General features: G+C 31.8%; 1 protein-coding gene across 4 annotated transcripts in view; it reads right to left on the reverse strand.

The window, feature by feature from the left end:
- LOC139486463 (leucine-rich repeat-containing protein 74B-like) overlaps positions 1–23,790 on the reverse strand; it is a 35,906-nt gene that overhangs the window by 10,683 nt on the left and 1,433 nt on the right. For 2 of the 4 annotated variants that reach the window (XM_071271346.1, XM_071271344.1), the window contains exons 2-8: positions 19,628–23,633; positions 9,892–10,173; positions 8,536–8,720; positions 8,005–8,034; positions 2,840–2,947; positions 2,025–2,118; positions 1,389–1,438 (exon numbers count right to left, since the gene is read on the reverse strand). In XM_071271346.1, coding sequence (XP_071127447.1) covers positions 1,389–1,438; positions 2,025–2,118; positions 2,840–2,947; positions 8,005–8,034; positions 8,536–8,720; positions 9,892–10,173; positions 19,628–19,691 — 813 coding nt within the window. In that variant the 5' untranslated portion in view covers positions 19,692–23,633. Of the gene's footprint in view, positions 1–1,388; positions 1,439–2,024; positions 2,119–2,839; positions 2,948–8,004; positions 8,035–8,535; positions 8,721–9,891; positions 10,174–16,756; positions 16,880–19,627; positions 23,634–23,790 lie in introns of those variants that run through there. The other 2 variants (XM_071271347.1, XM_071271345.1) reach the window with 2 other exon arrangements.

Consider the following 23,790-nt stretch of genomic DNA (forward strand, 5'->3'; position numbering starts at 1 on the left):
GTTATATCAAATTGGAAAAAGTTAATTAGCATGGCACGTAAAGGCTTCCGCAATTTTCGACGTTAGGCACTACATGTCAAGTTTTACAGAACGTAACGTCAAAACAAGTAAAAAAGCATGGTGTGACATTATGACTAGACAAAAGTAGTCGCTGACTGTGTCGTTAATACTTCCGACATGTGATCGAAAATGGGTTCAAAAAAATCCCTGAACAGTAGATTTTAATGTTATATAATATTTTTTGTGCTATTATAATTTCAAATTCCCCCCACTCCAAAACTGTATAATACGACTTATCATACTTGTAACAAAAATGTAAAAAACGGCGTTTTGTGACATTTTGACTAGACAAAAACAAAAAGATCGCGTTTATTTTTTTTTCAATATTTTCTCTTAAAACTTCGACACAATTTTTTTTCATACACTTAAAAAAAAAGTTTTCACGTTTGAATAAAATTTCATATCGTAGAAAAGACAGCAACTGCCTATTACTTTTCATAAGACACTTTACATAAATACGCCAAAACGTCAGAAAACTGCGAGTGTGACATTTCAACGGATTTAATAAAATGAACAATTTAGGACATAATTTAAACAATACTTACTAATTGAAGACATAAAAAGTTGTATATTTATTGTATAATTTTGACACAGGAAGGTTGGATATGTAAATTGTGGTTTGGATCTGCAGCATTCGTTCGAATTTTGAAGAGCTCCAAAAAATATGCAAGATTTGGGTTTTGTGACAGAAATACAAATTTCAAAAAATCATTAATTTTGCCACGATCTTTTGAAATGTTGTAACACAACTTTTTATTTTTTTTTTCCTTATTATATACGGAATAAAAAGATATATCATTTTCGGAATAATCTATTTGAATTACCTTTAAAAATCACTCTTAACTTCACCCCTATCCATATTTTTTTTCAATTTTCGGCTTGACCACAAAACAAAGTGAACTTTTCGTCCTGGTCAGACGCGTCCAGTTAACGATGACGTCATAAATAAAACATACATCATTAACACCAAAGACTACTCTTGCTAGGAGTACAACTTTTTTTAATAAGTTTAAAAATTGACAAGAATAACTTCAAAGCAACGCTGATCATATGTCGCGGTGTTACTTGTCTACACGCTCAAAATCAGTGTTATTAGGGATCATTCAAGTAACAAAATTAATAAAAGTATTGATTTTAAGGCATATTCCATTTCTACTTTTAATTACGCACATTTTGATATATACATTTATATAGTTATCAATTCCGAAACTTCTAACAAATGCAATAAAGGCGAACTGGAAAGCAAAACCCGTATTATCACCAACACCGTACGCGACGTCTGTAACACATATTCTAAAATTTTAAATCACTTAACCTAAATGAAATACCTCGATAATCATTGCCACGTGTGGGGCATCTTTGTCGTCAAAATGATTATCTACAATGTAAGAAAAAGCTTGTGTTAAAAAAAAGAAATATACATATACCTGTGTTGTCAATTGGTAGGGTATTGAACCGGTGTGGTAAACACAAATTTAGCATGTTTGGTGAAACTGTGTAATGTGTGTTATTCAAGACAGTTGTTTGTTTGTGTTTCTTTTTAAAGGCGGGGAGAGGGGGTGATGGTGTGATGTTTTGTCCTTCTTTGACTGATTCTAGTTGTTTCTTTGTATTTTCTTTTTGTTTCCCCATCAATAGGTTTCTTTATGCATGATTTTTCAGCTATTATAATAAAAGGCTTGAATTGGGACATTATGGAAAATGTTGTTCTTCCTTGAATTGGTTCCCTCTTTTATAGTTAAATTGTGTTAACCATAGCACTTCCTTTTGTATTGTTCTATTAACACATGTATTTTTTTAATTGTTTAAAAACTAAACTGGTATCACAAAGAGTCTATTGTGGTACTTTTGTAAATTGTTCTATGCGTGTTTCGATTGCTTTGATTTTAGAATTTCATCTGATTCAATTTTCCAAAGATATTGTCGTCGTTTACCCTTTTTTTCAAATATCAACGTTAACATACCGCTTATATCTAGTTTCCGTAATGTATTACTTTTGCTGAGGAATTCTGCCAGGGTTCGTATTGGTGCGCCGCTTAATCCACAGCGTCTTAATGTCTAGAAAAAAGAAGAAATCATTAACAATTTAGAATTTATTGTCATTTACTATATTACAATAATCTATACTCCAAATTTCTACTTTATTTTATTGTTATTTTATATACTTATATCTTTTTCCAAGGAAAGCGACTCCTATATAAGACAAATTGCATGTCTGCTCGTTCGTCACAACTCGGCCGTTTCCGTATCCTTATCTAACAGAAGGAGATTAGCGGAGTCACTCGAGGATTGCCGATTATATATCTGTCTATACATGTACAAACCGAATGAAAGGAGTATGATATGATGATTAGAATATCCATATCGTTATAACCTACTTTGTTATCCATTTCAACATGAATGTGTAATACACTTGCAAAGGCATTATTATTACTAGATTCCACACAGAATACCATTTCTTGTTTTAATAAATACAAGAAGATACCACTTATAGAACTTTGCCCCCACCTCACCTTTTAGTTCTCTGTTAATAGTTGTACAAGTATGATAACACGTAATGTTACATGTAACCTAATGCATTTTGTACATCATTTTTGTTATCACAAACAAAATCAATCATAACTTGCAATGAAATGAGCTGTGGCATGGCGAAGATTATAAAAAGGTAGACAACTCAGAAATATACAAAATATCCCTTTAAATCTAAGTTCATGTGCTCTGAAATAAAAAGTGCGTCCGGTGAATCATCAGGCGTAGATTAAAAATACTGATAACTTACCAATGTAGATATTGTTTTGTTTGTCCTGAGTATTTCTGAGATGTATTGGATATCCCTAGCTGTCAAACTGTTACCAGAAAAGTTTATCTCCATTAAATCTACATCGTTCTAAAACAGTGATATAACAAAAATATAAGATTATACCGTATGTAACGAAAATCTCAAAGAATTGTATATTTAAAATTGCGTATATCAAGCTTGAACCAAGTTACCAAACAAACCACCGATATCAGGTTCAACACGACTGAACTTTTACATTGATGGTATGGTGCTTTTATCAAGATATAGTACATGTATTTTATTGTAATGGTCCGAAGAGTGTGTGTTTTTATATGTATTGTAGGTAAACGTAGAGGTTTTCTGCTTTTGCAAACTGTACAATGACTGCCAATTGTATTCTGAATTTCTGAAACTTCGTAATGAATTTGGCCTTCTATTGATTGTTATTCGACCGCGACTGAGAGGTCCTGAGCAGACGAATAGTTTCATAATCTTGTGTTATAAGTAATAAGCCTGGTATATTTGATGAGTTCTTTTTGTCGGTTATCAGCATACTATATACTACATTGCCCTATTGTTACTATTTCTAGTCATGTTATTGCATAGCTTTGGTGACTTGAGTGGTCTAGGCAATTAAAATACTAGTAACATAAGCCTGTCAACATTGTGATTGTGAATTCGAATCCCGCATGTGGCAGGTTCTTTTGACTCCAATCTTAGTCGACTAAGATTTTAACTATTTGTACCAAATGAGTATTCCATCTTTTTCTACCAATAAAAACAAGTACATTTAGCCACGAAATAACCAGTAGTGTTGAAAGTGGCGTTTAAACCCAATATCAATCAATCAAATTCCCGAACTATCTCATTACCTTTAATATTTCTGAATTATAATTGATTATAAGATACTTAACAGTAATAAAACCGGCTATTGAAAGACAAAACCATGGATTCTGTTGATAATAACAATGTGAAGACTGATTAGAATTTGGATAATGGTACAAAAAGTGGGTATATTAGAGTCTGAATAGGATTTACTGGGCAAGATATTGGTCCAAGGGTACAGAAATTATATGAATATAAAATGGACAAGAAAAATATAGAATTGCTCACCTGAATTTTTTTGGTTTAATCTCTCATCAATGATTATTTTGGCTTTTCAATTTATTTAAATTTTCTTTGAATCGTCCTATTTTCTTCAAAAGCAAAAAAAAATCATTTTCTCCTATGTTCTATTTTAGCCATAGGAGCTATGTTTCTTGACATACAAGGAAATGAAATATAAAATTTATACTAGATACTCTGAAACTCTAAAACTCATTTAGCCTAAGTTTGGCTGAAATTGATACAGCAGTTTCAAAGGAGAAGATTTTTTAAAGTAAGTCAACATGATGAACAAATTGTGAAAAAAGTCTTTAAAGGGCAATAACTCCTTAAGAGGTCAGTTGACAATTTTGGTCAAATTGACTTATTTGTAGATCTTACTTTGCTTAACATTTTTGCTATAAACAGTTTATCTGTATCTATAATAATATTCAAGATAATGACTAAAAACTGCAAAATTTCCTTAAAATTACCAATTAAGTGGCAGCAACCCAACAATGGTTTGTTTGATTCATCTGAAAATTTCAGGGCTGATAGATCTTGACCTAATGAACATTTTTACCACATGTCAGATTTGCTCTAAATGCTTTCGTTTTTGAGATATAAGCCAAAAACTGCATTTGACCCCTTTGTTCTATTTTCAGTAACGGCGGCCATGTTTTTTGACGGATCAAAAATCGAAGCACACACTTTGTGCAGGATAATCTAAGGAACAATCATGCTAAGTTTCATCCAAATCCATTCAGCAGTTTCAGAGGAGAAGATTTTTTAAAGTTAGCAAATATGATGAACAAATTGTGAAAAATTGTCATTAAAGGACAATAACCCCTTAAAGGGTCAATTGACAATTTTGGTCATATTAACTTATTTGTAGATCTTACTCTGCTGATCATTTTTGCTGTTTACAGTTTATCTTTATCTATAATAATATTGAAGATAATGACCAAAAACTGCAAAATTTCCTTAAAATTACCAATTAAGTGGCAGCAACCCAACAATGGTTTGTTTGATTCATCTGAAAATTTCAGGGCTGATAGATCTTGACCTAATGAACATTTTTACCCCATGTCAGATTTGCTCTAAATGCTTTCGTTTTCGTTTTCGTTTTTGAGATATAAGCCAAAAACTGTATTTGACCCCTATGTTCTATTTTAAGTAACGGCGGCCATGTTTTTTGACGGATCAAAAATCGAAGCACACACTTAGTGCAGGATACGCTAAGGAACAATCATGCTAAGTTTCATTCAAATCCATTCAGTAGTTTCAGAGGAGAAGATGTTTGAAAAATTGTTAACGACGACAGACGACGACGACGACGGATGCCAAGTGATGAGAAAAGCTCACATGGCCTTTTAGGCCAGGTGAGCTAAAAAAAGAGAATAATGGACAAAACAAATAAAGAATAGAGAAAACCGGTCTAAAATATTGAGGAATATAATACAAATGAAGACCTCTTCCCCGTTCCACCCATCAAGATACTTATCAATTATGTCTGTGAAAACGTTTTTGATATCTTTGAAAAAGGCATATGTCTCTTATATCATAAGAGTTCATAAATTTCCCTAATCACAAAAACACAGACAGTTCATATCACTTACAATCTCTAAACACAGACCGCTCATATTACTTTTTTAAAATCTCTAAACAAAAGCAGAATGATAAACAACAAAATCTACTAATCTTAAAATTAGTTACATCACATTATATAAGAGCAAAAGTGTAAATACCGATACAACTCAAAATTAGATAGACAATCAATGTTTGATTTGAAATAATGGTATTTGTTTACGGACATTGCATATTTGATATAGTCTAGTATTCAGTGCATATGACCAAATTAATTTAAGCTTTTTTTATCTTGTAGCTTAAGAATACAAAATTGTAGTTCAATTGCTAATGAAACAACTCTTCATTAGAGATAAAAGACACAGACATTAACAACTATAGTTCACAGTACGGCTTTCAACAAAGAGCAAAATCCATACCGCATAGTCGCAGGCAGCTATAAAAGGTGCAATGACAAAAATGTAAAACAATGCTTTGAAAAAGAAAACAATGAACTCAATACAAATATGATATAAAGCAACAAACGAAAATCCTTTTACTACATGCTCCTGACTAAGGAATTACACATACAGAATGTGGCGATATCTGCTCCTGACTAAGGAATTACACATACAGAATGTGGCGATATCTTCTCCTGACTAAGGAATTACACATACAGAATGTGGCGATATCTTCTCCTGACTAAGGAATTACACATACAGAATGTGGCGATATCTTCTCCTGACAAAGGAATTACACATACAGAATGTGGCGATATCTTCTCTTGACTAAGGAATTACACATACAGAATGTGGCGATATCTTCTCCTGACAAAGGAATTACACATACAGAATGTGGCGATATCTTCTCCTGACTAAGGAATTACACATACAGTATGTGGCGATATCTTCTCCTGACAAAGGAATTACACATACAGAATGTGGCGATATCTTCTCCTGACTAAGGAATTACACATACAGAATGTGGCGATATCTTTTATTGTCATTTTGTTAGCGTCACCAGCTGAAGCTGGAAATGCTTATTCATCATTGATACTTGGGTTCACCGTTAACACATTGAAAAGAAACGTTTTGAAACAAAAATATAATCAGGCAAATTATTGAAACAACGGGGTGATTTGGACTATTAAAGGTAACTTGTTGTTATAGGTTAGATTTCGGTCATTGTTGCGAAATCGTGGCTTATGTGAATAGTCAAGATGTCCTACTTAGATCAATTCAAAATAGGTGCTATTAAAAAAGATTGAGAACGTCAAGTTAATCTCTTCAAGACCTATTATTAAAATCTAATAATTCCTGTACTTATTCTTTATATTAAGTAGTTAAAAGTTTATAACTAACACCCTGTTTCGTTGGGATTAAATATTATTCATAATCACTGTTCGTTGAAATTGACCTTTTTTCCAAAGAATAAGATAATAAATACTATTACTAAATAAGTGGGCCACTTAAATTAAAAGGTAATCCAATATTTGTCCATGTTAATATATACTGAGTCTCAATAAAAACGCAATGTACATGGCTTGACTGTTTTTATTTAAATAATGGGCGATGATTTCCCATTTGCACCGGTTTATATCTTTGACCTCTTTTGTATTATAAAACTACAGAATAACGGGTTCAATTGGTTACATGTACGACATACAGGTTTGTGTATTTCGAAAAGATGTCAAAATTATTTAGCTTAAGGTGGTACCCAACACTTGTACTAAAATTAATTTGGCTCGTTTAATTTTTATAAAATTTTGTCAAAGTACTTAATACTTTGACCCTTTAACAAAAACCAACCGTTTTGTCAGAAAAATTACACTGGTTATATAGCATTTTGACAAACACCAATTTTTATCATTGAGAAGCTTTATATTCCCTTTACAACACTACGTAATCAAAACGTTTAGCTGACTTTACAGAGTTATCTCCCTGTAGTGTTAGGTACCACCTTAACAAATCAATGTAATTAAAAGATTTAGAAACCTTAATGGTTCCTCACATTACGCACAGAGAAATTTGCCCTTTCTTGCTTTCGATTGTAAATAAAAAAAAATGTCCCTGATAAGGGAGACAAACACAAAAATTGGATCTCTTATTACAGAGTCAATTACAGGAATTTGCAAATAGACTATTGTTAATCGAAGACATCACCGTTTTTATGTCCTTTTTTTCGCAGACATGATTATGCATATTTTTTTTAATTTTTGCAATATTGATTAATCGTAATAAACAATAAACTGGCCCTGTGCCAATGTACTTTTAAATTGTATATTTAATTTTAAAGTCTGTAAATCAATAATTAAAAATAAAATTGTTATTTAATTAAGATTTGGATTACAGAAGTGAGGATATTACCTCAGTATATATAACTATTGAAAAATAAATAATCTGAAAACAATGGTTAATCTATGAAGATTTAGTATTATAAGTAAGGACTATTAATAGAAAAAGAATCATGCAAAGACCGCCACCTGAAATAAATAAGGGAAATTTTCTAGCAAATACCTCTCCATCCAGACGTATTTCTTTTTCCAACTGAAGTAACAAAATATGTGCGTTTTTCTTTATCAATTGGAAAATGTAATATGTTAACGAAATTTCTATAGGACGTTTCCACAAATCTTCGCTTTATATGATATTCATGATTTTGCAATAGCGAAATTGGTCGTGTTTATGTGATTGCACAATTTCATATATTTTTTATACTTTTTGCATTCCGATAATTTAATTAAAAAAATAGGAGTTTATAGGGTTTTTTCTATGATAATATTAAATGAACAAGGAAGGAAAAAAAATTATATACCGAAACTGTTTGGATTCCTACAATTGAACAATATTTTTTTTCTATAGTAAAATTGTTGAAAATGTATCAAAAACTTGTATACATCTTTCTAAATCGTGAAAAAAACGTTGAGAACATCACGGTCACATGACAACATTATGTCTATGAGCTGATAGACAAAACACTGTAAACCAATCAGAAGACGCGTTACATCCAAAATTAAATTATATAAAATACACTTATCATACACTTACAATCATTACAATGTATAACGCTCTCAGTTCTTTTGATGAAAGATTCAAGTCTGTGATATCAACTATGCCAGTACCAAATTGGTTCATAACTTTCCTTGATGGTATAATTCCCAATTGTCGACATTTTTGTTTGTATGTGCTCTTGTGTTGTTCTGCAGCACTGCTATATCTCACTGGTAACATTTCTGAGAGAGAGAGAAATTGTTATATCTATATGATAGAATTTGATGCGACTGTCATACAAGTGAGAGGTTTAGCTAGCTTTAAAACCAAGTTCAATCCACCGTTTTATACATAGGAATGTACTAAGTCAGAAATATGGCAGTTGTTATCCATTCGTTTGGGTGGTTGAGCTTTTGACTTTGTTATTTGATTTGGGACTTTCCTTTTTCATAAAACCAAAATAAACAAAATACGAAGTGAATGAATACAGCTATAAACAAAAATGGTACGCACTCATTGCTTACACATAGTTTGATTTGTGCGTTAACTGGTGAAGGTATTTTCAGATCTCGCTTCGCACGCATGAAACAAATGAAGTGTTATTTTCATTTGATTTAAATACAATAACATTTTACAATACACCTGTTTAATAAAGCACGATGATTAAATTTAAATGCTAAAGCTTAATATTTAAATGAATTTTAGTACACGGCTTATATTTTTAAATCTGAAAACAAACACATGATACCTACTTGGCGAATTCGACACTTGATTTCTGAATAATTGTTATACGCTAATGGCCTGAAGAAACAAAATATATGTCCAACATTTGTAAGTCTAACAATAATGAGTCGCCCTAAAAGGCACACCCGGTCAACATTAGCACAACCTTGTATCATACTAGCTAGGAACGAAATATTGCATGCTACATGGTGTTTGCAAAATACGTGGAGAAAGGTTATCTTTATTTATAGTGAATTGTAAATATCGTCTCGTACAACTGATATTTTCTATTTTATAGAATAATCAAAATCGGCCACTCAACTATTTATTAGTAATTCAACGGCAATATTTGTCATAGCAAATACCGTTCTTTTTTGCTAGCAAAGTGCGTGACAAACAGGTATCATTTTATTATTTTAGTACACTACGTTTAACTATTGCACTAATTAAAGGGCATTACTTTATAATGATATTAAATTATCTTATGCAACAAGATTCTGTTGTTCAAATAATAGATTGCTAGGTGTGGTAGAGCACCCTAGAAATAGAGCATCTTGTAATACAGACATTTGCAACTAATATCATCATGCGTTGGGAAGAATAGTGAAATGTTCACGTTGACATTTTCAATTGTATTTTCAAACGCGGTGTAGCCGTTAATTTTCAAACGTGGATAGCCGTTATAATTACCTTCGTCACTGTCCCATTCATATTCTTCATCAAAATTTAATTCTGCAGGTGTTTGCGCTATTCGAGATTTGTTTCTTTTCAGTAGTCTTGAAGGTGGTTTAAACGATACTCTAGAAAGGTTCCGAGAGGCTGTCCTTGATGCGACATCTTGGTGTCTCTGCTCATCTCTCTTCCGAATGTCTTCATCGTTCGAAAGATTTGTGCCAAGCCTAGAAAATGTTACAGTTGACGGCAGTCCAACGTCTGTTGCCATGTCATCAGCTTCCCCTAATTCTGGTGGAACTGCAAAATGTAAATAACATTAAGAAACAGACTATATTTGATTCCTCTAATTCTGGTGGAACTGAAAAAACTGTAAATAATTTAGAAACAGACTAGATTTGATTCTTCTAATTCTGGTGGAACTGAAAAAATGTAAATAAAATTTAGAAACAGACTATATTTGATTTCCCTAATTCTGGTGGAACTGAAAAAATGTAAATAAAATTTAGAAAAAGACTATATTTGATTCTTCTAATTCTTGTGGAACTGCAAAAATGTAAATAAAATTTAGAAACAGACTATATTTGATTCTTCTAATTCTGGTGGAACTGCAAAATTGTGAATAAAATTTAGAAACAGACTACATTTGATTCCTCTTTAATATTCTGGTGGAACTGCAAAAATGTAAATTACATTTAGAAACAGATTAGATTTAAATCCTCTAATTCTGGTGGAACTGCAACAATGTAAATAAAATTTAGAAACAGACTATTTGATTCCTCTAATTCTGGTAGAACTGTAAAAATGAAGAAAATAAACATTTAGAAACAGACAATAGTTGATTCCCATAATTCTGGTGGAACTATAAAAATGTATACATAGCATTTCGAAACATACTATTTGACTGACATAAAATAGGTGAGGCAAACGAATACAAACTATAATGGGGTTATACGCCAATAACATCGTAGATACATATGTAGCAACCAAGGATACAAATATATTGATGGTTGATTTTTGTTTGCTTTATATCCAGTGGCAAATTAAAATTATAGAAAGGTGAGTCAATATGAAGACTAAACACTATTTTCTATTTTAAATTAAATTGTGAAAAATGTTAGTACATGTATGTATCTCTTTTTCTGTATGTTCATGGTTGCCTTAACCGCTATATGCAGTCAACAGACCCTGGTCAAGCAAAAAGAATCACATTGGACTTTAATCCATGATACGTGTATAAGTAAAATTTAAGGTGGTACCCAACATCTTCACTAAAATTAAATTATCTCGTTTAATTTTCATAAAATTTTGACAAAATAGTAACTTTGACCCTTTTGTCAAAAATATAAAAAAAAAATCAAAAAACTTTAACCACACACTTTACTGGGAATTTTTTTTATCACGGAGAAGCTTTACTATTTCATAAACAGAGTAGAACGTGATTAAATCGTTCAGTTGATTTGTAAAGAGTTATCTCCCTGCAGTGTTATGTACCACTTTCCGAACGTTTTCGGCGATTTTGTGTGCTTATTGTACAAACGTTCACCTATCATTTTAGTTTGATATTACTTCCGAAAATAAAAATGATACAGTGCGCGGCAATATTTTTTTTCTCTTTTCACCAATAATTTAACAAGCCCGAGTTGTTTGTAAAATTACACCAACATAATTATATGAGTTTCACTGTCCCTCTGGTATCTTTTGCCCCTCTTTTACATAGCATATTTACTGTACCTTGGTCATGATTCCAGATCTCATGAAAACTACTCTCTATTTCAGGTGAAAGCATCTTCTTTTGAATTGATACACTTTGCTAATTATTTCATATATTGTTAATTTGTTTTCAATCAGATAATACACAAAAAACCAACCGTTAGATGTTTAAGCAAATTAACAACTCGTTACTCCGAATTATAATTTGCTAAACTTGTTCCTTTATAGGTTTATATAATACTTACGACATCGTTGAATAACATTATCATTTAATCTATTTTCATTAAAGTAAGTCATTTTAAATTATGTACTAGTACTGTATATGGTAAAGCTAAACAGTCATAGTATTTAAACACTTAATTTGTTTTCTTTGGCGAATTAAAGAAAATTTATTCCCCTACAGCCATCAATTTAGAATTTTTTTCAATGTCTAACATGTTTTCAGAGAATTTTTTTTTATTTATTTATTTATTTTTTATTTTTTTTATTTTTTTAGGGGGGTGGTCATTTAATGCCGTGAGTCGTCAAAGCAGTCTCTCCAGCGACAGATATCCAAAGGTGCCAAATATTTGTGTGAGGGGGGGGGGGGGGGGTTAAAGGATACAAACATACGATACGGCGATATTGAAAAATACTTTTTAAGATTTCAGTTTCGAGTAATCAACCGTGAGGGGGTGACACAGGTATGCTTATCTCTAAAACCATGCATTTTTGTAAGTGATTCCCTATTTCCACTTTTACGCATCTTTTTCCCAGATTCCACATTGTGTGGTCTTTATATCATCCACACCACATCTATTTGTACCTCATATACCCAACATCACACCTTTTTGTACGCCTCAAGTATAACCATCATCATAAAATAAAATTAACATCACATCCTACATCGCAACTTGTTCTACCCTTTAACGCTACACCAAACTTTTTGTACCCCTTTATCCCAGAAAAAACTTGACATTCCCCTGCTCCGTAGTAACGATTTGAAATGCCCCTTTCAATCATATCATCACTTTCTGCTGTTAATCATAACTTCCCTAGAATTCCCATTTTCCACAATCACCTATACCTATTTAAAGTATCATCATTAGTTTATGCTCGTTCTAATCATCCATGAAATATTGGCTGCTGAACATGAAAATTTTAAAAAAAAACAGTCAAACAAACTTAAGTTAAAAACATAATTAGCTCAAGTTGGTCTTCCTCGATATATCTGTTGACGTTATATTGATTGGATAATGATATTTTAAATTAAATTTTTATCCAAATAAGTCTTGTTTGAATTATGTATTAAAAACTACAACAGAAAGGCAGCTTTTTTGACTGATAAATTGTTGTTTTTGTTTGGAATTTTACGATTTATTTCCCTTATAGCCATACATGTAATATAATCATAGTTTTAAATAAAATGTTTATTTTACATGCTTTCAAAGAAAATCAATGACACATATACATGTCTACCGGTGCCGAATTGGGCGTTTTATTTTGGAATATATAACATAAACGGAATATTTAAATGTACTTTAAATTTAAGCACGTATCTTAACCTAAGATTGTCATAACAGAATTTCCCCGAGTAGAAGCTATCTGAGTTTACCGATTGATGAACTTCAGTTGTTTGCATAACATCCATACTATTCTGACTCTTTTTAATGGTTGACTCTTTGCCAATCGCCAATTGGCGAAACTAGTGCAAGTCTGGTGCCATAGTATGGCGGTATCGAGTCGGCCGAAGTAGCGATGCATATGGCGTTATTTTATGTCACATATACGGACTGATGTTCCAGTAAAATGAAGAATTAAATACATGATTTCAACAAAAGTGTTTCGTGTCGCAAATATTAACAGGAAAAAACATATGAATAAAGAAATAAATAAATGACGGCAATATTTGAAATATTTGCCACTGGCTGTTACACAAACGACAATCAGTCATAAACTAACACAAATGTTATTAGTCAACAAAATATGACATCCATTTATTAGAGTTATGATTTGGCTTATAGAATAGAGAATAATGGGTAAATGGTGCAGATTACAGGGCCAAAAATAATAATAGAGACAAATAGACCCCAAACAGTTAAGAATAAAGAATGACGGTTCTTAAAATATACAAAAAAAGAGTATCATGTGCAAAACAGATAAAAAAAAAAAAAAAAAAAAGAGAAAATGGTCTTACAAAATAGACAATAAAGACAAGAAGAACACATATCCAGACCTTTGTTAATGAGCATAAGGCTTGCATGCATATAGCCTGTAATTCAGTGGTTGTCGTTTGTTTATGTGTTACATATTTGTTTTTCGTTCATTTTTTTACATAAATAAGGCCGTTAGTTTTCTCGTTTGAATTGTGTTACATTGTCTTATCGGGCCTTTTATAGCTCACTTTGCGGTATGGGCTTTGCTCATTGTTGAAGGCCGTACGGTGACCTATAGATGTTAATGTCCGTGTTATTTTGGTCTTTTGTGGATAGTTGTCTCATTGGCAATCATACCACATCTTCTTTTTTATATATATTAGTTTTAGAATAGTCAATACTTACGGTACAAACAGAGTGAAAATAAATGTTTCGTTCACTAGCGAAAACTGACCCCTTAAAACTCGAGAATCGGCAGTATATATGCGCTGACCTTTATCGTATATATATATTCTATGTTTTGTCAATTTCCCATTTACTCCAGTTAAATTCTTTAACTTAGAAAGTTTTCTGTATCGTAAAATAATGTCACTTAATCGTTTGTCAACTTCCCACTTACTCGGGTCAAATTAATTAACTTAGAAAGTTTACTTTATCAATTGAATTTTTATATTACTTAAAAACCATGACATTTATATAGTCAGCTTTCGTGATATAAAGCTGTGCTATTCATAAAAAAACAACGATCAATTCTTAATAAAGTAAAAAAGATAATAGATCACATTTGCAAATGACTTTAAACAATTGACTTTTGTTAAAAGGGAAGCAAGTGGGGGTATATCTGGTATAACAGAAAAATCGATTTCGAGTGCAACCTTTACTTATATAATATAACCACAATATAATATACGAACATGTGTTCTTTGTAAAATGTGGTAATATTGTAAGTCCCTGCACTTATGTAAATCTTGGGCTATTGCAAAGGGGAAAACAACCAACCCTTAAAGTGTGTTTGATGGATTGGCGGAAAGGTGCCGACGGGTTGTTATTCAGAAAGCGGGCTACACATTATAATTCTAAATACTAGTAGACCAGTTCGTTCAACAATAAAACAAGCATACGTTCTTAGCTTTTAGATTGTATTCATAAAAACTGCCTTTCGTCTTTCCTTTATTTAGATTTCGTTTGTTTTTCAGGGGCCATCTAAGGTACAAAATTATGTTCACCATTAAACTTTTAAAGGGTTCATTTATATAATTTCCTCATATTTCCTTCCATTTTATTTTTCTAATTTTTAATATTTATTTTTTGAAAAAATTTCCATATTAAGGGTCGAATAGATTTAATCTTCAAACTTGAAGGTGTTAAACTGTATTTTTGATTATTACAGTGTCATTAAATTACATCGAATAATTTTATTACTTTAGAGAGCGATTCGCGGAAAATATATAATCGATAAAATATAGACATTCCATGAAGACGTCTTTCATACAACATCCTTAAAAGACGAACTTTCAAATTGATACAGATAAAAGATTTGTTTGTGACATGTATAAATTCAACGTATAAGTGTTAGGCTATAAAATCGGAAACTTATGAATAAAATTAATTCAAGGTATCTTCATATTACAAATTTTACTAAATGATTTGCATGCCTAGTGGATTAAATTCCTCACACGTTAAGGCATGCACATTTAAAGTCGTTTTGCAATTTAGTTATTCTATATTTTCGTGCAGTTATATATTTGGTTTGTATTTCATATCCTATAACATTTATTTACTTTTACAGTTAATCTTGATTTGATTATGGTAATTGAAATTATAAACTGAATTTTAAATGAAATAAAACTTTAAAGTTAAAAAGGTGTTTCAATTATTAGCAAGAGTACTTTTAAGTAATTATATCAGTTAAACGTGCCGGATCTGAAATATGAAAGTGTTTACATATTTTTAACAAGTGCTTTTTAATCGAATAATTTGTTAAATATCTTTAAGGTATCATATTTTTCATTAGAATCCTATTTGAAAATCTAATGAATGTTTTTTTTCCTTTATCATAATCAAAATTTTCATTTTTGTACCAGTACCAACAATCCATGTGGACAAATAAGTTTAATTTCAAATTTAGAAATAAAATTACTGCTGTCCCACCATAGGGGGTCTTATTGGGGGTTCTGATCCCGGATCCAGCTTGCTGTTTTGTCAGATTCCCGTATTTCGCTTACACTATGTACGTAAGCAATTCTCATTTTTTTTTATTTCCCGTGTCCCGCTAGACTTCATTTCCCGTTTTCACGGCACAATAATTTTGACTTTCACGTGTCACGCTTACAAAAAATCGGCAATCCCGCGTCACAATCGCTTAGACCCCAATGAGACCTACACCATATACACAGAGCAAACGCTATGTTGAGAAGACTTAGTCTTTGGTATCGTTGCTACGTTAAAAAAATCTGTATATATAATGTTCACTCTTGCAATATTTGCAGCTTGACGTCACCAAACTTCCATGGATTTCAATTTGTACAATACCAAAAAGTTAAGCAACACTTCCATTTAGATTAATAGGGGTTTGAGGGCTTTTATCTTTGTAGAAATTTGAAGTTACTAGTCTAAATTTTCTCCTATCTATCGTAATTCGGCATAAGAGCATTACGATATCAGAGATCTATATATATCAATTAGATCAAATTTTCTCTGATATTTTACGACCAAAAAGAATGCTTTAAGGGTACTAACATATCTCGGTCTGTCTGTTATTTATTCCTATTGCTATAACAGTTCATACACCATTTTAGAGTAGATCGGACATTAAATGTTACGATTGTTCAGGTTACCTACTTAATCGGATGAATTACGTACTTCGTAGAAAAATTAACCCATTTTAAATTCAGAATTAACCCAAAATATGACCAAATACTAAATCGTTTCTATACTTTTCGTACCAGGATGTCAGTACACCATAACTTTGACAAACTATTTAATTGTAATAAAAATGTAAATTGTCGAATAGAAATACATAAAATGAACTATACCTCCGATAACATGCGGCTACATCCAAAGTTTTAAAGTTATTTATGTCAGTATTCGTCATAATACGGTTTGTTTTATGGTTAGTTATTTAACGCATTAAGATCAAAATTAATTCTATGCTACTTAAGAAATACAAGGGTTTTATTCTTAAAGATTTATTTTCGTGTAAGTAATTAAAAGGATCACAGTCAACAACTGAAGTTTTACCAATCAACATGCATTGTCACGAAAATGTGATCCTGTGTTTAATGACATATTTTATTAATTGATGTTTTGACCACTGTCTACGAGTTTACTTATTAAATGTAGGCGGTTTTACATTTCAATAAACGATTAAGCATATTTTCGATGGGGATTAAATTCCAGAAATTCGTTAATCTTATCTAGTCTTTGTATTTAGACAAGTTATACAACTACAAGAAACTAGCATGTGCCTCGATATAATCATAAGAAATGTGGTAAAAGAGATTCGGAAGATAGCAAACTCAGAAGTTAAAAATAAATTAACAACGCAACGATTAAAATAAGAAAAAGACCAACAAACAAATCACCACATAGAAACAAAAGACTGAGCAACACGAACCCGATCAAAAATGGGGGTGATGTAAGATGTTCCGGAAGGGTACGCAGATATGTTTCTCATGTTAGTTTAAACCTGGCGATTAGTCTAGTTTAGGTCACTTTAGAAAAACAGGGGGCGGGAATGTACTAACGAAAACATATCCGTTGTCATTTGTGAAAAACAAATATTCTGTAACAATCCACCAACTCAGTCCTGATGGCGTCTGTAAAATTCACAAAGGAATGATTTCAACAGCATTTGGAACTCTTGGTTACATATCTGCCCTGTGGAACAATATATATTATAATGGACTTTTGGACTATCACCAAACCATCCTATGATATATCTTAGACCTATAATAAATCAAAGCTGTCTAGCTTGATGTACTTCTAATGATTACGGGTTTAGGATTATATAAACGAAGTTATATTTACGTTCTAAAGGACCATTAGCTGGCAAATGCATAGTTATTGAATAACCAACTGACTCAGATTCTCAAATTTGATAAATATATACTAACAGTCTTACACTCATATAAAAATAACAAAAACCCGAATAAAACAATCAACAATGCATGGAATCATTATTATGTATATTTAAGACTGGTCGCAATCTAAATTAACCATGGAGATAACCTTCGAAGAGTGCCGATGGTATAAGACCCAATACAGATATAGATATAGAAAGGTAATTTGGTCAACGAAATTGTTTTTCCCGTCGGCCGCCATGGTTCGATGTTTTATTTATCTTAAAATTCATTAACGGAACGTCTTCATGACACGACCTAGTATAATAACTGTCTAAAAGCCCTCAAAATGCTGAATGAAGCAAAAAAAAAGACAATTGTGATAGAAAAATTTTATGAGACAGTGTATATCATGAAACCATTTCAAGACATGACTTGATGTCTTAACTTAACGGTATATTTTTGGATTCCTCCTAACTTGAGAGCCTTTAAAAAATAACTTAGAACTTACGATATCGCACAAGTGATGGTCATATGACAACATGGCTTACTCCTAAGAAACCTTCGAAAACGAGGTTCAAGACACAATTTATACAAATAGGAATGAGAAGTTCCTAAATCATGTTTACAACCCAGCTTCGAACTTCAAGGCATTGAAATGTCAGATAGCAATTGGTTAATTATTTGGCCTTATGTCCGCATAATTTTGCATGACCAGTGTTTATTTTTTTAATATGAAATGGTTGTTGACATTTTAATTTATTCGTGTTTGGTATAAATTTCGTGTCAATTAAGGTTACACTATTATCAAACATCAGGCGCGGAACCAGGAGGAGTCAAGGGGTTGGAACCCCACCTTTTTGGACGACCTTTGTCCCTTTGTCCTGGGTTAGAAACCCCCTCCCCCCGTTTAATAATGGCTGGATTTTTTTATGTTAATGATGCGTATCAGACAACACAAATAAGAAACACATTAATGATGTTCGCTTCTCTTGTTTTTGAATGTTTGTGATAGCCTGGATAACTGGCCCAATCATACTGCGTCGAGCAAATCAGTAGCCAGGACCCCAGGCTATATGTTTGTGAGATATTCGGAATCTGGTGTTTTTTTCCATGTAATGCCATTGAAAAAAAATTTGCCGACTAACCCCTACTTTTCTTTTCATAATTTTATGACATATACAGTATACAGTAGTTTAAAAAGCTATTATTCAAAAACTTGTTATTTTTCTTAGTTTTGGAAATAAAAAACTTGCCTATTTTAAAGATGTGAATCATTTCCCGCCAAATTTCCGATGGCTTACATTGAATATCTCGAAAACAAGCACAATGATCCTTAATAATGTCTGCTCCTTTAACTTCTTTATTCGTATACTATCGATGTATAACGATCTAAGTTAATTCGTATACTATCGATGTATAACGATCTTTTAAAAAACAAGTTATTTTGAAACAGAGTAGCGAACATCCTTTGGTTGATTTTTTAAGCGACAACAACCCTACCATAGAGCAGACAACAGCCGAAGACCACCAATGGGTCTTCAATGTAGCGAGAAACTCCCGCATGGAGGCATTATTTTCTTTTCTATTTATTTCTGATATCGATATTTGCTTTAACTTATTTTTTTTTAAATATTTTTTATTTTAAATATCAATTTGCCACATTATCGTAAATTTTATTTTTAAATATCAGTAGAAAATGTAAACAAATTGAATAATAATAATAATAATAATGTACGTAGGACAGTCAATCTTCGATCTATACAAATGTGATCGCGTATATTGAGAAGAAAAGTACAGACATTACTAAGAAATATATATATGTAACTTATATAGAAAACTTACGAGATACATCACTATCTTCTCTTTCATTCTTCAATTCTGTGATTAAAGAAGTGTATTCCTCCATTTTTTTTTTTTTTTTTTAAATATTTTTCGTAAATATTTTTCAAGTGGCAATCTTCATTTCTCGTAAAATCTTAAGTGATAAACACGCTTCGCTAACGGATTTTAATCCTCAAATATTATTGTTTCATAAAACACCAAAGTGCATAAATATAAAAAATGTCCAAAATAGTAATTTTCCGGATCCCGACTGAAGAACGTACGTCAGCTGTTATAATGAGGAAAATTTAAACATGATTTTATCAGATTCTAATTTATAACCTATATATATTAAAGGATAATAAAATGTCGATCAGTCATTTATAATTTGTGATAATATTTATGTTATATGATTCAAATTTGTTGTTATTTCATTTAAAATCAAAATGAAACGGATCACCGCATTGATTTACATAAGTAATCGATTTCACTTTTTTTAACTGAATTTTCACGTAAAGTAGGTCCATTAAAAACAATTTAGGAATACATTTTAATGTGGACATAAATTGTGCGGTATATAATATATTAAAATTAATGTTAAACATCGTTCTTTTGTCAATATTTGATGCATTTAAATAATTATCTGTACTGTAAGCAAAATTTCATATATTAATGGGCTTTCCGGTCAAAAAATTATAAATGGATTCTCTTTTTTCATTATTTTAGTCAGTCCATTACTATAATCATATTTCAAAACTGATGAAAGCCAAAGTATTTGATATCTTTGATCGAAGGATTTCACGAAGTAAATATGTTTGCTTTGGAAGATACAAGGGGTCTAATATACCGTTACACAGTGTAAATAATGGAACTATATTAAAATGAAATTACGTTGTATGATCGTTAATACCTTATAATCCTTAAAGCCAATAGCATCACAAGTAGTTCTTAGTCATACATGTTTTTAAAAATTACGGGCACTGGTGACATGTAATCCTTTTTTATGAAACGTGTTTTTTTTTTTTAATATTTCAATGATCGTTGCTTCGCACGTTTTTATCTCCATTCACAAATTTTAGTTGACCTATTGCATATAGTATTAGAAAAAAAGACCAAAAACTCAAAAACTTAACTTTGATCACTGAACTATGAAAATGAGGTCAAGGTAAGATGACACATGTCCAACGGACATGTAGACATTACAAAGATTCTATACATCAAATATAGTATACCTATTGCATACAGTATAAGAAAAGCAGACCAAATCACAAAAACTCAAATTTAACCATTGAACCATAAAAATGAGGTCAAGGTCAGATGACACCTGCCAGTTGGACATGTACACAAGTACAATCCTTCCATATACCGAGTATACTAGCCTATTACTTATAGTATCCGAGATATGGACTTGACCACCAAAAATTTACCTTATTCACTGATCCATGAAATGAGGTCGAGATCAAGTGACGGACATTATGACCATTCAAAGTACGCCCATATGATATATAGATCCTGGCAAACTTATCGCTCCTTTAAATAAACTTATTCCAAAATGTTACCAATCAGTCAACACTGTAATAAGATCATTGAATATTGTTTTATTGGTATAAATATTGATTATGTTATCAGTAAATTAAAGTCAAATTAAATATAACTAGTATTTTATATACATACATATTCATGGATCTACAATCTGTCGATATCTATATCTGGGCATTGCACAAGTTCATGTTTTTTCTCTGACTGTTTATGGCGTCTTTACACTAAATCCTTTGGATGTTGGATGTGTACAGATTGATAATTTAGTCTTAGATGCATTATTTTTTTTTTATTAGTTGTTAATGGCTAAGAACTAGCTGTCAATTAACTGCGAGTGCTCTTAGATCTGTTCCTGGTGTCTTTTTGTTGTTGGGATGTACAAGTTCCCGGCCATATCCACTTGTATTTTTGTCCATCTGATGAGTTAAGTCCTATTCAACAGATTTTTATAGTTCGTTCTTATGTTGTACTGTTATACCAATGTCCCAGGTTAGGGGATGGTTGGGATCCCTCTAACATGTTTAACTCCGCCACACTATGTATGTATGTGCCTGTCCCAAGTCAGGAGCCAGTAATCCAGTGGTTATCGTTTGTTTATGTGTTACATATTTGTTTTTCGTTCATTTTTTTTATATATAAATAGAGTCGTTAGTTTTCTCGTTTGAATTGTTTTACATTGTCTTATCGGGGCCTTTTATAGCTCACTATGCGGTATGGGTTTTGCTCATTGTTGAAGGCCGTACGGTTACCTATAATTGTTAATTTCTGTGTCATTTTGGTCTCTTTTGGAAAGTTGTCTCATTGGCAATCATACCACATCTTCTTTATATTATCATATTACTCATAATAAGAGAGAAATTAACATTACAAAAAATATTAACTTTTTTTTCAAGTAGTCACTGAACCATGAAAATGAGGTCAAGGACAATGGACATGTGACAGACGGAAACTTCGTATCATGAAGCATCTATATACAAAGTATGAAGCATCCAGGTCTTCCATCTTCTAAAATATTAAGCTTTTAAGAATTAGATAACGCTGCCATAGTAGGCGCCGCTATCCCTATGTCGAGCTTTCTGCGATAAAAGTTTCAGGCTCGACAAAAACGATCACCGCTACATATGTCTTTGATATCTTGGAATAGTACTTTGTCGATAACTACTACATTGGTCTATGATATTAATCGATAACCGAGACAAATCTCTTTGGTATAAAATGATACATGTATATCTGCATTTGATATTCATCGATAATCGGTTATTTTGTGTGTTTGATATATGCGTCCATCGATAAATACTACATTTGTTGTGATGATATACATATATGTATCGACATACGTGTATGATTTTGTCAGATAAGCTATACAAATGTAAATAGTATGGTAAAATGGTGAATAGCTCAGCTGTTTAACTTCCCGAAGAACATGTTTACGGGAAGCAATCATGACACCCCTTGCTTTGTATTAGTCTAAGACGGAGAAGCTAAGCTGGGGTTTTATCTTAATGAGTAAGTAACCTGTAACTAAACTGTTACAGTTACATAAAGATATCATTCTGACATCAAGTCTTTAATTTCAATCCAAAACTTCGTATGCTTAGCGGAGAAACAGCAAATACCAGTTTTTGCGCCACGGCTTCAATCAAGGCGAGCTCGCTTTCTACAAGATCAAGTTGAAATCATTCATGTCGATATGTAAACAGATTTCTATTTTAAACAGTATGTTCAGTCTTGCTGTAATAAAAAAAAATATTCCACGCATCTTGGAGACTATTACACTATAATGCTGGTAATTCTCGATATAATAGAAAAAGAAGAAATATTGACACTTGTTTTATTGCAATGTCTGTTATTCTGTGATAGTGCCTATGTATATTTGATTTCAGCAGGGACTTTCTATACTAGTATAGAAAGTCCCTGGTTTCAGTAAAATCTTTAAAAAAAGATTAGCTTATTATTTTTGTTTGGCCTAACTAGAATTACTATAATGGGGGGAAAAGCAATCAAGTCAGGCTTATAAACCAGCCTTTTAATAAAACAGACTTATTTTAAGGTTTCTCAAATAACCATACACCGGTTGTTCCACGTCCGGTGCTGATTCCAATATTTACAATTTTAAGTTTACGATCATCCATCATCATCATAAACTCTCTGTTATTTTCTTTGAGTCCCATTCCGACTTGAATTATCTGGTTTTTCCAACTGATCCAGAAACCAGTAAACCTTTTGCAATTTAGAAATGACCTTGTGAAGGTCACGATATTTGTCCCGCGTTTTTCAGTTCGAATGGCGGACCTCGTGTTGCCATTTAGTCCAATGGCTATTTCTATTAACGGACCTTCGTCGTCATATTCTGATGTCAAAACAAGATAAACATTGGAGCAGGATTTGACACTGAATGAGAGAAACTGTTGTTTAAAAGGAATGTTTCCTATTTCACATCTCACCATTCTAAACTCGTACTTTTCTGGTGTTGTAAAGGTTTTGTTACCTGAAAGTTTAAAATAAATGTATAATGTAGTATCGACAGGTCTGTTCTAAACTGTGAACACTGTAAAGACAAACATTAATTGTAAAAATAATATCCCATTGAAACTTTTTTTGCAAGTAAGACTCGAATGGATAAAATTCCTACATGCACTTGTTTT

This window comes from Mytilus edulis, chromosome 8, assembly GCF_963676685.1.
Source record: "Mytilus edulis chromosome 8, xbMytEdul2.2, whole genome shotgun sequence".
Classification (NCBI taxonomy): domain Eukaryota; kingdom Metazoa; phylum Mollusca; class Bivalvia; order Mytilida; family Mytilidae; genus Mytilus; species Mytilus edulis.